This window comes from Dermacentor variabilis, chromosome 3, assembly GCF_050947875.1.
Source record: "Dermacentor variabilis isolate Ectoservices chromosome 3, ASM5094787v1, whole genome shotgun sequence".
NCBI classification, from domain to species: domain Eukaryota; kingdom Metazoa; phylum Arthropoda; class Arachnida; order Ixodida; family Ixodidae; genus Dermacentor; species Dermacentor variabilis.
The window spans coordinates 173,086,707-173,100,685 of record NC_134570.1 but is presented as its reverse complement, the minus strand read 5'-3'; the positions used below and the strand labels follow the sequence as shown (position 1 = coordinate 173,100,685).

The 13,979-nt window shown below is 49.7% G+C and overlaps 1 protein-coding gene across 6 annotated transcripts in view; it reads left to right on the top strand.

Annotated features, from left to right (window-relative positions):
* The window catches only part of Nf1 (neurofibromin 1), a 206,231-nt gene that overhangs the window by 143,163 nt on the left and 49,089 nt on the right, over window positions 1-13,979 (top strand). For all 6 annotated transcript variants that reach the window (XM_075686683.1, XM_075686679.1, XM_075686682.1 and 3 more), the window contains 3 exons: window positions 1,673-1,802; window positions 3,869-3,956; window positions 6,397-6,440. In XM_075686683.1, coding sequence (XP_075542798.1) covers window positions 1,673-1,802; window positions 3,869-3,956; window positions 6,397-6,440 — 262 coding nt within the window. The remainder of the gene's footprint in view (window positions 1-1,672; window positions 1,803-3,868; window positions 3,957-6,396; window positions 6,441-13,979) is intronic.

The window sequence follows — 13,979 nt, the reverse complement described above, 5'->3', positions numbered from 1 at the left end:
TGGATATATCGAACTCAAAGGGGATCGGGAAATAGTTCGATATAGCGATAACTTGAAATATAAAATATGCCCATATGAAGCTTATGTGAAACTTCTGCAAGTCTCGGACAGTTTGCAGGGATTATGAAAAGTGGGAATTTACCGATTATTCAATTTGAGAAGGCACTTTTGAACGCACAAAAGCTTACTTTTCCTCTCTCTTTCTTTTTTTCTATTTTCCCTCCCCACACTAATGTTGCAATTTGCTTGTGCAGCTTTTTGATCGCAGCGCTAATCCTAACAGCCTGTGTCGCCCGGACATGAGACCGCAGTGCGCCTCATGCGAGTCAAAGTGTTTGTTGCCTGTTTTTTTTCTGGATAAGATATATATGGTGTGTATGTATATATATATATATATATCACTTGTGAATGTGCCCAGCAGCGTGTCTGTTACAATATGCTGTTAAACAGCCGATCGTCGTATATCAACGAGTTGACCAGGCAGACTTATGTGTCGGTACGACTTCCTATAGAAACCCATGGCCCTCACTCCTTGAGCGCCCCAAGTCTGCCTGTTTAATTCTTGTGTACCACTCCAATGCCTTATGGTTCCTTCATTCTTGGCCCTTACGTTGCGTTGGAGACTGCCAAGACCATACAGACACTTAGATTCAAGGAGTGCAGATATTTGGGCTCGTTGGCTCATTGCAGTAATTGAGGTCATGGCACTGGATTCACACGGCCCCTTCACAAACGTTGATTTGCGTATGCAGTGATTTTGCGAAGTGCAGGTGTGACGTCAAGTGGTTTCTTAAATCCAAGCAGTAACGTACAAATCAGTCAAAGTGGGGATTGGGGTCACGTTTGTTTTGACCGCTAGTGCAACCCTAAAATGCCAGTCATGAAACGGAAAGCCCCTGTCTATACAAAACAAACCTGGAGGTACATACATCTTCACTTTGCATCCCATGCACGGTGCCTCTCTTGTGAAACGGGCATATCGGACCGGCTGGCCTTTCCTGTTCTGGAAGCAGAGTGGTGACCTTGCTGATAACGAACGGCCTCAGTTTGCACGAGCCATCCCTGCCCTTGAGAATCAATCTGTTGTTTGACAGTATTTGCAAAAACGGTGCTGTTTCAAATTTGTTGGGATTAAATATTTCCGGCAATGTGAAAAGTGTTCTCAGGCTGCCTAGGAGAAGCGCACTTGCAGGGGTGCAACGAGGTGCAGCGTTCAATATACTGAATGTGACAATGAATGGGGATACTGCACATGCGTAGTACATCGCTATACCTTAGCATGGGATTTCCAAAGGGCTGTTACAGCTGTTCAATATAGACAATAATATGCCTGAGTTTTATATATATATGGGATTGACTGTGCTTGGTATTCACACATCCCTACTTATTGGAGCCTACAGTTCAATCAAATCAAAAGTACCAATTTCTGCGATACTAATGCGCAGTGGAGAGTACTGGGCATCAGGAGGCGACTCCTGCCATCAGGATGCAGGAGTCCGCTTGTTGGAATATTGGCTCTAGAGAACTGTTCAACTACTGCTGTTTACTTCAAGCCTGCATCTTCATGTGATCATGCCATTGTTCGGATACCCAAAGAGTGCCATTTGTGCGACTAGTTTGTCCAGGCTTCACCGCCGTCTCAAGCTCTCTTGCACTCTTTGTGTATGCACAGAATACCCTACGGAACATCATGATGAGCACCCGGGAGCCCCTGGAGTGGCACTTCAAGCAGCTCGACCACTCCGTTGGGCTCAGCTTCAACTCCAACTTCCACTTTGCACTCGTTGGACACTTGCTCAAGGGTGAGCGTAGCAGTGCTTGCCGGACAGTTTGTGCGATGCAGTGCTTCTGATTCTTGTTGGGCCACCTTCGCTCGTTGTTGCCGCGTGCTCGTGACAGGCATGATTCCTTTTGAACCAGCTGAAGCCGAGCATGGGGACAGCATAAGTTTGGGAAAACATCGCCGGATCTTCACTTTGTTGTTTCAGGGCTACCTAATCAACCTACAACGTTTGTTGCAGGAGTGTAGGACAATCTCAGTCAGCTTTTGTGTCCGATGACTGCGGTGTAGCAGGACTAAACACAATCACTGGGCACTGTTCTTTGGCTTTGTTTTGGAAATGAGCAATGCAGAATATGCGCTCGCGTTAGGTTAAAGTCGTCAAACATAAGCTCAGGTCCTAGCAATTCCCAAAGGGGCCGGCAGACGAGCGCGAGGAAAACGTGTGTTCACTGCACGCTGTCCCCAAGAGGTCTGCACTCGTCTCACTCGCACAGTTGCACCATGCACATCACAAAGGTTGAGGGCTCGATTCTTGTAAACAAAAGCTTAATGCAAGTTACCCACTGGAACTTCCAAGGCAGAACGACATCTGTGTGACAGCCTGGATGTTGCGTGTCCTGCTGCATGGCAAAGAGTGAAGAGCAGTGGCAGAAAAATAGGCGAGAACACATGTGAAGGCCATGGGCATGCCGCAGTTTCCACTCCTGGAAATATTTACTGTAGTATGGAATTCGCACTATAAGGAAATTAAGTGTTTGACACGTAAACAATGACGGAATCAGTGAAAGACAGGCCTTGTTTGTGTTAATCAATACCAATGCTCGACGCGTGGTCGTGTTCACAGCATGCAGTACACACGATCATGCCCGTGCACAATTACTAATGTGCTAAGCTTCACAGCAGCTGTAACCACCCAATGATCCATGGCACGAGTTTGAGAACGCTCTGCATAATCTGCACTATTAGGGCAACACGCATTTAAATGCTTAAAATGCTGACCCATTGTCAGAAATGCCATAAGTAAGTGTAAGGGCACCGACCGCAGTCAAAGCTAGACTGCTAAAAGATAAAAGACTAAGAGACATTTTTAGAGAAGCCTGAAACATCTTTTATCCTTGTTCTTTTAGAATTGCAAATGGTTTGTGCCCAAGGTTATTGGATGCACATTGCTAAGTCATTTCCATTAGAAAGCATTGACATGGACACAGTGAAAGAAGACACACGATTCCCCAGCAGTGGTTCATGCTGTCTGTGTCATTGTTTTCTACTGGATACTGTTTTGCAGTGTTTTAGACTTCTTATAGTCCAGCATGCCATACAGCGGCAGACAAAGTCGGTTATGTCATGCTAGCGACGCCAAGATTGACGAAAATTTGGCACCTGTATAGTTTGGCACATTGAACGTAGCCCGTAGCAGTGCTGCCATCAGCTGTTGCCACAATGCATGATGCGGACAGGTGTGTAGTAAAGCAGCGCTTTCTCGTTTGGCAGAGACTCGGGATTGGTGAATACATTTTGATTTCTTCTTCTGTTCTCTTTTTATTTTTTGAAAAGCTTCTTGTTCTGCTTGTGTAATAAAGGAAAAGGAGTAGCTATTGGCACTGTAGGCTAAGGTTATACAGACTAATGGTTAGGTCTCTTTTCTCATTAGAAGATGAGGAAGAGAAAGAAAATTATGTGAAACTGCTCGCACGAAAGATGCACCCCTCAAACTTGTGCAGACTTTTCGCACTGGGTCTGTGCACTTTGTACAGTGAAGCCCCACTAATTTGACCCTGCTTAATTTTGAAAATTGGATAATTAAGAATTACCATGCGGTTTCCTGCCAAATGTATATGCTGTTCAATGACATCAAACGCTTGTTATTTGGAGCTGTTAGGATACGCACCAGTCAATTAGGATAAGCCCATAAGTGCAGCAGGCGCTGCAAGCGGCTCCCATTTGTGTTATTCATGGACTGATTGGGCAAGCATAGTGGCAGGCCACGAGCATGCAGAAGCTCTTCCTTTTTTTTTTTTCATCGTGGTGATGTGCACTGTTCTGAAAGATAGGCGCTCACAAGTATTTGGTGATCATGCACTGCAGGTTTCAGGCACCCAACAGCCACCACAGTCTCCCGGACAGCACGTGTACTCAGCATGCTGTTGGGCATCGTGGCCAAGCCGCACAAGAGGTCAGTCTTTCCGTGAGCTTGTGCATCTGGCACAGTAACCACGGAAAGGTTTGATTGTATCGTTGCTTTTTAGCCTGATTTGCACTTCTTAATGGCAGACGTGTTGTTTCCCAACATCAACCGCAAAATAGTTCACTCCTGGTCTCTCAAAAGTTCCGTGTGTGCAAATGTGTGTGTGCATGCGCGTGTACTTGGCGTAGCCATTGCCAAGTACAGTTGAACCTTGCAATAACGAAATCGGTGGGGAAGGTGAAAATATTTGCTTCCGCAAGAAGTTAGTTTTTTCGAAATGAGACGGCACAGATACGCAGTGCGTCTCAAAAACAAAACTTTGCTGTTGAAATTCCGTTAGCTTGCTTTGGCAAGTTCTGCTCAAGGATGTAGAACCGCATTGCCGACAGCACAAAGTGCGCCGCATGTGTCGATGAGCAGTGACGGCACTGCCATGGAGCTGTAGTCTCGGTTAATTGGTTACGGAGATACGATCATTTCTGCTGGATTTTGCGTAACTCTGCACCAGATACAGAGCAACGACACTCCACGCATGGCAGCGGCATTTCTCCAGCACACGCTGTCACCCGTGGACCCAGACTTGTTCAATGCCGAGCGCAACAGTTATCTTATCTCGTACACCCAAAGGGGGCAGTAGATGGAGATCGCGGCCCCTTCACGCAAATCTGTGTCCGGTGCCGAATCCACGCAGGATTCCTGTCGGGTGGCACCAAAACCAGCATTCTTGAAGCAAGGGATGCATGTTCCTGGACAGTCGCTCAACCACGGGACAATGCATGGCACTTCCATGCTGCCACCACCATCTAAAGCGCCATAAACAATTCCAAGTCTGTGGGACGCAGATTTCCTTGTTCTTGCTGCTTTTTTCTCATCGAGGCGCACATTACGCACTGCACTAAGTGTGCAAAAACCGTTGTAACATGTTTGTAGCAATGTGCATGCCGCTTCAAACGGGCGATCAACAACCAAGATGGCAGCCATGACTTGTTTTTTGCGCACACGATCACTCCAGGCGCTGGGTTGTTTTTGTAAACAAGAATGGTGGTGCCCATGTCAGTGTAATGGGTGTTATTTTACGCAATTTTAGTGCGAAGCAATCGCATTTGAGCACATTTTGAGCAGCCTTGTGTGAGTAGGTAATATGTGGGGTTATGTTCCGGCAAATTTTGTTGATACGCAGTTGTGGTACAGTGACATTTCATTGTCAAGAGGTACGAAATGCATTGAATCCTATGAGCGTTCACCAGGGATATGAAAATATTTTGTTGTAGCGAGATTTAGTTATTGCACGTTTCGACTGTAATCATGTGAGAGAAAATTGTGTTGCAATTGTTGTTATCATTTTTGACTACTGATTGATGTCACCAATGTCGTCATTGTGCCACTGTTGGCATGCAGTAATCGTCATCATCATATTCTCATCATCGTGCTATTCTCATTTAGGTGACAATGTCCTTCGCATGTGATCAGCAAGAGTTGCGTAAATATGTTAGGGGTTCCTTAAATTCCTGTTTCCTTTTCCTTTTTTTTTTAATTCTTAGGACTAATTCTCGTATTCTCAAACACTCAAAGTCCATCCTTGATTCCACTCAATGGAGCACAGTGCCGTCCCTTGAGCAGAGAAGGCAGTGCGGTTTAATAATGCTGTTCTGCATTTCTCTACAGTGAGGAGCTGCTCCAGGAATACACCTTTCCTCTACTGAATTTGAGTAGATACACTTAAGGGCAGTGGGCTGCAACATCCTCGATCTGTAATATCCGTGCAACGTCACTGAAGCAAAGTGACCACTCGAATTGAGGGGCGCCCCTGCCATCAACTTTTGTGGGTCAAGGTGGGAACGATCTTAGATTGAGATCAGTGTCATTCTATTGAGGTGCACTCAAAGGAACACTGCTCACGAGGAAGTAGAGCACAGTCGAGGACAACAGAAAATTAGATGGCGAAATGAAGTTAGGAAATTGGCAGGAGTAGAATGGACTCAGCTGACGCGTGATAAGGGTAGGGAAGGGATGGGAAAACGGAGAAGAGCGCGCACGCGCATGTGTAGTGCAACTCATGGTGGTCTGCTCCGGGCCACTGTGAGTCGCACTTTGCTCCTCTAAGAGGCAGTACATGTGCCAAGTGTGGTCTTGAACAACACTTTGCGATGTGGTGAACGTGGTTTAAATCATCGATCCAGGAGCTCAAAGACTCGCAATGCAATGCTAGCGCATTCTCTCGCATCAACCTCTAAATCGCCACTGAATTTTTTATCCTGTGCTGATCATCTAAGAGTGATTTCAGCAAACAGCGCTGAAACTATCCTGTGCTGAGGTCTGTCGTATGCGCATCATCATCCTAGCACAAATGGTCACTTGCCTGAATATACGCATCTGGGAGCGGAACATGTTGTGTGATGCTGGTGCTTGTGGGCTCTTGTTGTTGCAGAGACAAGTTTGAGGTGACACCGGAGAGCGTGGCCTACCTGGCCGGTAAGAAATGCCTTGCAACTTGCCTCTGTAGCCAGTCTCTGCAGCTATGTCCTGCAGGTCTGTGTGGGTTTGCATGCTGCTTAGTAAGGTGAAAAACTTGCATGCTGGCCTGCATGTTGTACAGAACACCTGACCACTCGGAAGTGCTTAGCACTTGTATGAGAGCACGTTCATGGCCACAAGTGCCACAGAGGTACCATGTGTATTGCCTTCGCTGCTATGCAGCTAACCGAACAGCTAATTGTTAGCATATGCAGTACCATGTACAGTCAAACCCACTTATAACGATACCGGTTTTAACAATACATAGATTATAACAATTAAAAGGTGCTGCACCATCGACTTTTCTATGTTTCTATGGAGAAATAACCCACTTACTACCATGCCTCCATGCCACATTATCGGTTGATACGATGAAGTCTGGCTGTTGGGTGTCCGTGCCGAACGCTAATGGAATGCAAAATCCCTGAAAATAAAAAAAAAAAGTGAAATGCGTGCCGCTGCACGATCGCCCGCCACCCCAGCTGCTACTACACACTTCTATGCAACCTCGCGCACATCTCTCTCGTCGCCCTTCCACCCCTCCAAACACAAATGAGCTGCGCCCATAGCTCTGTGTCGCGCCACCCTCCAAAACATAAATGGACCACACCAAATGTGCTGACAACGCTGCCGGCGCTGGGGCTGCTCCCAGATTGCTCACTGGGCCCTCGTTCTGTGCAATTCTGCTAATGGACCAAGTCACTCGTGCTTGTCTTTGTTGCATCGAAGTCGTTCCTGGCCACATGGTTTCTCAGCCTTGTTTGACTTGCCGCCAAAGCAGAAGATGGCTGATCCGCCCGCTGATCATCGGCAATGCACGATGTTGCCGGTGAAAAGAAAATGCACTGCTATAGATCTGGAAATTAAGTGCTTCTAACTGATGAGGGGATCGTTCCAAACGTGCTTGCATCAGATAGCGACAGTGACAGCAGCAGCGCTGACGGGGTAGGGCAGGCTGCCTCAACATTGTTCACGCGGGAGACCCTGTACAGTCGCCGACCGTTTATTCGGACCTCACGGGGACTGCGAAAATGTCCGAATAAACAGGTGTCCGAAAAAGCAGATTAAGAAAAAAAAAAGAAATCCTTTATTTCCACGCACTTATTTGGGCTCGGCAGTACGCTTGGAAGAAATCGTGAATACGCCGTTGCACGCTGTTCCGTTTACGCGCAATCAGATAAGCCTGAATCTCGGAGAGGGTCGTACGGTCACTAAGCGGCTGAAAGCACAGTCACTACTTGTACACGCTCCGCATGCGACGGCAGCGTAGCACATGGTGCTCAGAGTCATCGTCCGGCGGTGCAGCAGAAACCTGACGAATGATCTTGCCGTCGTCGAGTTCTGCGCATTTCAATACAGCAGTGTCAGCACCGATGAAACTGTCAAATGAGACGGTGTCCGGAATCGCAATGCAACCACTGCGCAGGTCTCGGCAGAACATTTTCCGCGTCAGTAGGGAGCACATCGGAAGGCGACAAGTTGCCTCCCGGCACCCGCTTGCCGGCATTCCCCAGCGCAGTTTGCGCGGGCACTGTTGGCGCCATTAGACCTTTGACGCGATGTTTACGTATGCCGCGTTGGCTCACCGAAACCTCGACACAGCACACAAAGCAAGCACCACCGTACCGACACCGGTCGCACAAACGAAAAAGCGGCCTGCTCGCAGCGTCAGCGAAGAAACAAATCAGCTGCTGGATTGTCTTGACATGGCTTACTAAGCTGAAACCGGAACTGCTGCAGAGCCACTCTATCTAACCAGGCAGAAACGATGATGATGAGCGGGGATTTCCAGTAGCGCCACTTCGTGGGGCAGCAAGGAAGCTCCGTTCAAAACAAAAATGGCGTTCAGCAAGTCGAACCATGCACCGGCGGTCAGAGTCGGTGCATGGTGCTCTCGACCGACTCAAGGAGTGTCCGAAAAATCAGACGAGAGGTTGCAAGGTGTCCGAACTTTCGGCAGTTGTTATACATTATGGTCTATGGGGAGAATGACGGTGCCGCGAGGCTGACCGAATAATGGGGCACGTCCGAATTTTCGGAGTCCGGAAAATCGGTCGGCGACTGTAGATGATTTAGTCCCTCAGGGGTTTCTTTTCGCGAGAGACCTTCCGCTGCACTACGTGAAGCACCTGGATGTCTTGGGAGAAACTGCCCATCGTTCTCGGGAATAGAAAGTTGTGCAAATTGGTTCGGTAAATTGTCAAAGAAATAGTGCAAAATGAATACAGGGCACAACATAGATCCTAGCAGTATATTTACTCGGTTTAATGCAAAAGCGTGAATCTCAAAACCAGATCTGTCCTGTGATATTGCTACGGAACAGTTGCCACAGTGTGGCTGCACTGAGAAAGAAAAAGACGACGTGTGTGCCGGCTTGATATAGCGTCGCCATTTTGGCCTCCATGAGCTTCCCTGTAAATAAATTGTAAATAGCATTCGGCTTCAGTTTCACGTAACATTAATTTGGTGGAGGTGGACGTTCCCCGTACCCGTCATGGAGCTTCGCAGCGGTCACAACGGCGACAATGCAACTTCGGCTCCTGCTGGCGGCACTTCATCTACACAAGTGTCTCCGCCTGCAGCCCCGACCTACGTTGCCGTTTCCCCACCTCAGGATCCTGGTATTTTCAACGGAGTCGGCAGTCCTGATGTTGACGACTGGCTCCGCTTATACGAACGTGTCAGCACCAGTCACAGGTGGGATCCGACTATTATGCTTGCCAACGTACTTTTCTACCTTGACGGAGCTCCATTGGCGTGGTTCCAGACTCACGAAGAGGAGATCTCGAGCTGGGATCTCTTCAAAGACAAGCTACGCAACCTTTTTGGCAATCCGTTTGGTCGACAAGTCAATGCCAAGAAAGCCCTTGCCACACGTGTACAGACGTCGACCGAGTCCTACGTGTCGTACATACTCGACGTCTTGGCCCTTTGTGCCAAGGCTGACCCGAACATGACTGAGGACGATAAGGTTAATCACGTCCTCAAAGGCATTGCTAACGACGCCTTCAATTTACTGGTGTTTACGAACGTCACCAGCATCGCCACCATCCTCAAGGAGTGCCGCCATCTCGAGCATTCTAAAAGCCGCCGGGTATCCCAGCACATCACGCGGCTACCCAACACAGCTGCTACATCATCCTGTGATGACCTCTTCCACCAGCCGTCGCGATGTGACAACTTGACCCGCATTATTCGTCGTGAGGTCGAAGCGGCACAACCGGCGGCCCCTTCATTTCCGTCACCTGATCATTCTCCGGTGACAATCTCCTTGATCCAGGCCATCGTCCGTCAAGAGTTATCCAACGTCGGCCTGCACTCCATTCGTTCCGCATGCTCGGAACCTCTCTCTCCACGCACGGCCCCACCGCGCCCTTCTTACTCTTATGGACAGCGCAACCCCTCCGAATGGCGAACCGTGGACGACAAGCCGATCTGTTTTAACTGCCGACGCATTGGACATGTCGCTCGCCACTGCCGCAGCCGCTGGACTTCCCCCACACGCTATTCTCCTAATTACCACCCTCGCCCCTCTAGTGCGTCCTTTTCCTTCGCCCCTTCTATGCCCACCCCATCATCTGACCCTGCGACGCCTTTGACACGACCCCGCTACTCCCGCTCGCCTTCTCCCTCCCGTCGTCAATCTCGCTCGCCCCCGTCTCGCCGTGCTCCTTCTCCGACCTACTCGCCGCACACCCGACCGGAAAACTAGACAGCGCAGCTTCTGGAGGTGAAGCTGCAAAGACGACATTGGCTCAAAATCCTCGCTTCACCTTACCGACGAACAAGAATCTTTTGGACGTTCTCGTCGACAATGTTCCTGTGTGCGCGTTGATTGACACCGGGGCGCATATGTCCATTATGAGTGCTGCTCTTCGCCGTCGGCTCAAGAAAGTTCTGACGCCTGCCCCGAACCGATTTGTACAAGTCGCCGACGGAGGGACTGTCGCTATTGTTGGCATGTGCTCTGCCCGACTCACCATTGCTGAGAGACACACCGTCGTTCTCTTCACCGTCATCGAGCATTGCCCTCACGAACTCATTCTCGGTCTGGATTTTCTTGCCCATCATTCTGCCCTCATTGACTGTTCGGCCGGCTCACTTCGCCTTGACTTGCCTCTTCTTGGCGACCCTGTGGACCCGCCTCCAAGCCATCTGAACTGCATGGATTTTATTCGCCTACCGCCTCACTCTGTGACACACGTCGACTTGTTGTCCTCACCAGCTGTACCTGACGGCAATTACGTGGCCGCACCAATTCCGGCCGTTAAGCTTACACATGGTGTTACCGTGCCGCACACTGTGCTGAAAATTACTGGCAACCGCACCTGCCTCCCACTTGTCAATTTCGTGCTAACCGCGCAAGTTCTGCCTCAGCGGATCTCGTTGGCTATAATTAGCGCTTTGCAGGATGATGAGGTCGAGCCATTCGCAGTGGAAGATCGTTACAGCTCAGCCCATACCGTGACATCATCGCACGGTACTGACGTCAACATTAAGAAGATGGTTTCCTCTGACCTTACACCTGCTCAAGCTGAAGCTCTTTGCCGCGTTCTTGAATGCTATCGGGACATTTTTGACTTTGACAATAGACCCTTAGGTCAAACGTCCGTCGTGACCCATCGCATAAATACTGGCGATGCGAACCCTATTCACCGACGTCCATATCGTGTTTCTGCGTCGGCACGAGCTGTTATCCAGCAGGAAGTAAAAAAGACGCTTGAAAAGGACATTATCGAACCTTCCTGTAGTCCCTGGGCATCTCCCGTCGTACTTGTCAAAAAGAAGGATGGAAGGTGGCGCTTTTGTGTAGATTATCGCCACCTGAACAAAATCACAAAAAAGGACGTGTACCCTTTGCCAGGTATTGATGACGCTCTAGACTGCCTGTACGGTGCCACCTATTTTTCGTCTATCAACTTACGGTCCGGCTACTGGCAGATATCCGTCGATGACATGGACTGAGAGAAGACTACATATGTTACCCCTGATGGCCTTTATCAATTCAAGGTGATGCCTTTCGGTCTCTGTAACGCGCCCGCCACCTTCGAACGAATGATGGACTCTTTGCTTCAGGGGTTCAAGTGGTCCACCTGTTTGTGCTATCTGGACGACGTCATCGTTTACTCACCCACATTCGACACGCATCTAGACCGTCTTTCAGCGATTCTTGACGTGTTCTGCCGTGCCGGTCTCCAGTTGAACTCGTCAAAATGTCATTTCGCTCGCCGCCAAATCGCCGTCCTTGAACACTTCGTAGACGCCAGAGGCGTGCAACCCGATCCGGACAAAATTCGCGCTGTTACGAATTTTTCTGTTCCGAAGTCTACCAAGGACGTTCATAGTTTCGTCGGGCTGTGCTCTTATTTCCGACGCTTTGTGAAGGATTTTGCGACTATCGCACGTCCCCTTACCGACCTCTTGAAGAAAGACGCCCCATTTTCTTGGGGTTCTGACCATTCCGCATCTTTTTCGCAGCTGACTAATCTCTTTACCACGCCTCCAATTTTGGCCCACTTTGACCCGTCTGCCTCAACGGAAGTTCGAACTGATGCCAGTGGTCACGGCATAGGAGCAGTGTTAGCACAGCGCCAGCATGGACATGATCGTGTTATAGCCTATGCCAGCCGTCTTCTATCACCCGCCGAGCGCAATTATTCAATCACAGAGCGCGAGTGCCTCGCTCTTGTGTGGGCTGTTGCGAAATTTCATCCATACTTGTACGGACGCCCCTTCTGTGTCATCACTGATCACCACGCTCTCTGCTGGCTATCCTCGCTCAAGGACCCCACAGGACGACTCACTCGCTGGGCGTTACACCTGCAAGAATATACCTTCTCCGAGATATATAAGATGGGATGCTTGCACCAGGATGCCGATTGTTTGTCCCGCTACCCCGTCGACGAACCGGCTGATGCGGACACCATCGCTTGCGTTTTCTCTGTGTCCCAGTTGCTTCAAATCGGCAACGAGCAACGGTGCGATCCTTTATTACGAGCCCTCATTGACCGTCTGGAGTCAACTCCTGGCGACGCTTCTCTGCGGATGTTTCTCCTTAAGGAGGGGGAATTATACCGCCGCAATTTTGATCCGCACGGCCTTGACCTTCTGCTCGTCATTCCATCGCACCTACGTTCGACTGTCCTCCAGCAACTTCACGATGCTCCCTTGGCTGGACACTTGGGCGTCTCGCACACATACGACTGTGTACGCTGTCGATTCTGTTCGCCGGGTCTCACCCGCTCCTTGCGGCGCTACGTTGCCACTTGTGAGCCCTGTCAGCGCTGGAAGAAGCCCTCCACACCTCCAGCTGGATGTCTCCAGCCGCTCGACATTCCACCCGAACCCCTTTTCCGTGTTGATCTAGGGACCATTTCCTCTCTCAGGCTCCGGAAATAAATGGGTCGCCGTCACTACTGATTATGCTACGCGGTACGCAATCACCAGAGCCCTCCCGACAAGTTGTGCTACTGACATTGCTGACTTTCTGCTCTATGACATTTAGAGTTGACTATGAGTTTTAGTGCACGGCGCTCCACGCCAATTACTCACTGACCGTGGCCGCAGCTTTCTGTCGGCAGTCGTCGAGAACATCCTCCGCTCCTGCTCGACAAAGCACAAGTTCAGCACGTCCTACCACCCACAGACCAACGGCCTCACGGAGCGCCTCAACCGGACCATCACCGACATGCTTTCGAAGTACGTTGCGACTGACCACCACGACTGGGATCTTCACTTACCATATGTGACGTTCGCATATCATTCATCGCGTCACGACACCGCCGGCTATTCATCATTCTATCTCCTATATGGCCGAGAACCAGTGTTGCCCTTGGAAACTTTGCTGCCCTCGGCCACACATTCCGCCACTGAATACGCCCGTGAAGCGATCGCACACGCCGACCACGTGCGCCAGTTCGCCCGCACCCATCTCCAGGCCTCACAGGAGCATCAGAGATGCCTCTATGATTGCCACCATCGTGATGTGCACTTTTCTCCGGGTTCTCTGGTGCTTCTCTGGTCACCCGTTCAACTTGTGGGCCTTTCCGAAAAGCTGCTGTCGCGCTACACTGGCCCTTGCTGTGTGGTACGACGAGTGACCGATGTCACGTATGAAATCATCCCCGCCAATCTCAGCATCATCATCAGCTGCAAGTGACATCGTTCACTTGGCAAGACTAAAACGATGCCACACACCTTTCACCGCGGATGTGTAGATTAAGCACCGGGACGGTGCTTCTACAGCCGGGGGTGATGCTACGGAACAGCCGCCACAGTGTGGCTGCACTGAGGAAGAAAAAAACGTGTGTGCCGGCTTGATATAGCGTCGCCATTTTGGCCTCCGTGAGCTTCCCTGCAAATAAATTGTAAATAGTATTCGGCTTCTGCTTCACGTAACAATATGAAGGAGCAATCTGTAGCAACATATAGAGCATTTACCTCATATACTCGCATGATGAATGCACTCGCACAATGAACGCACCCCCAACTTTTCTC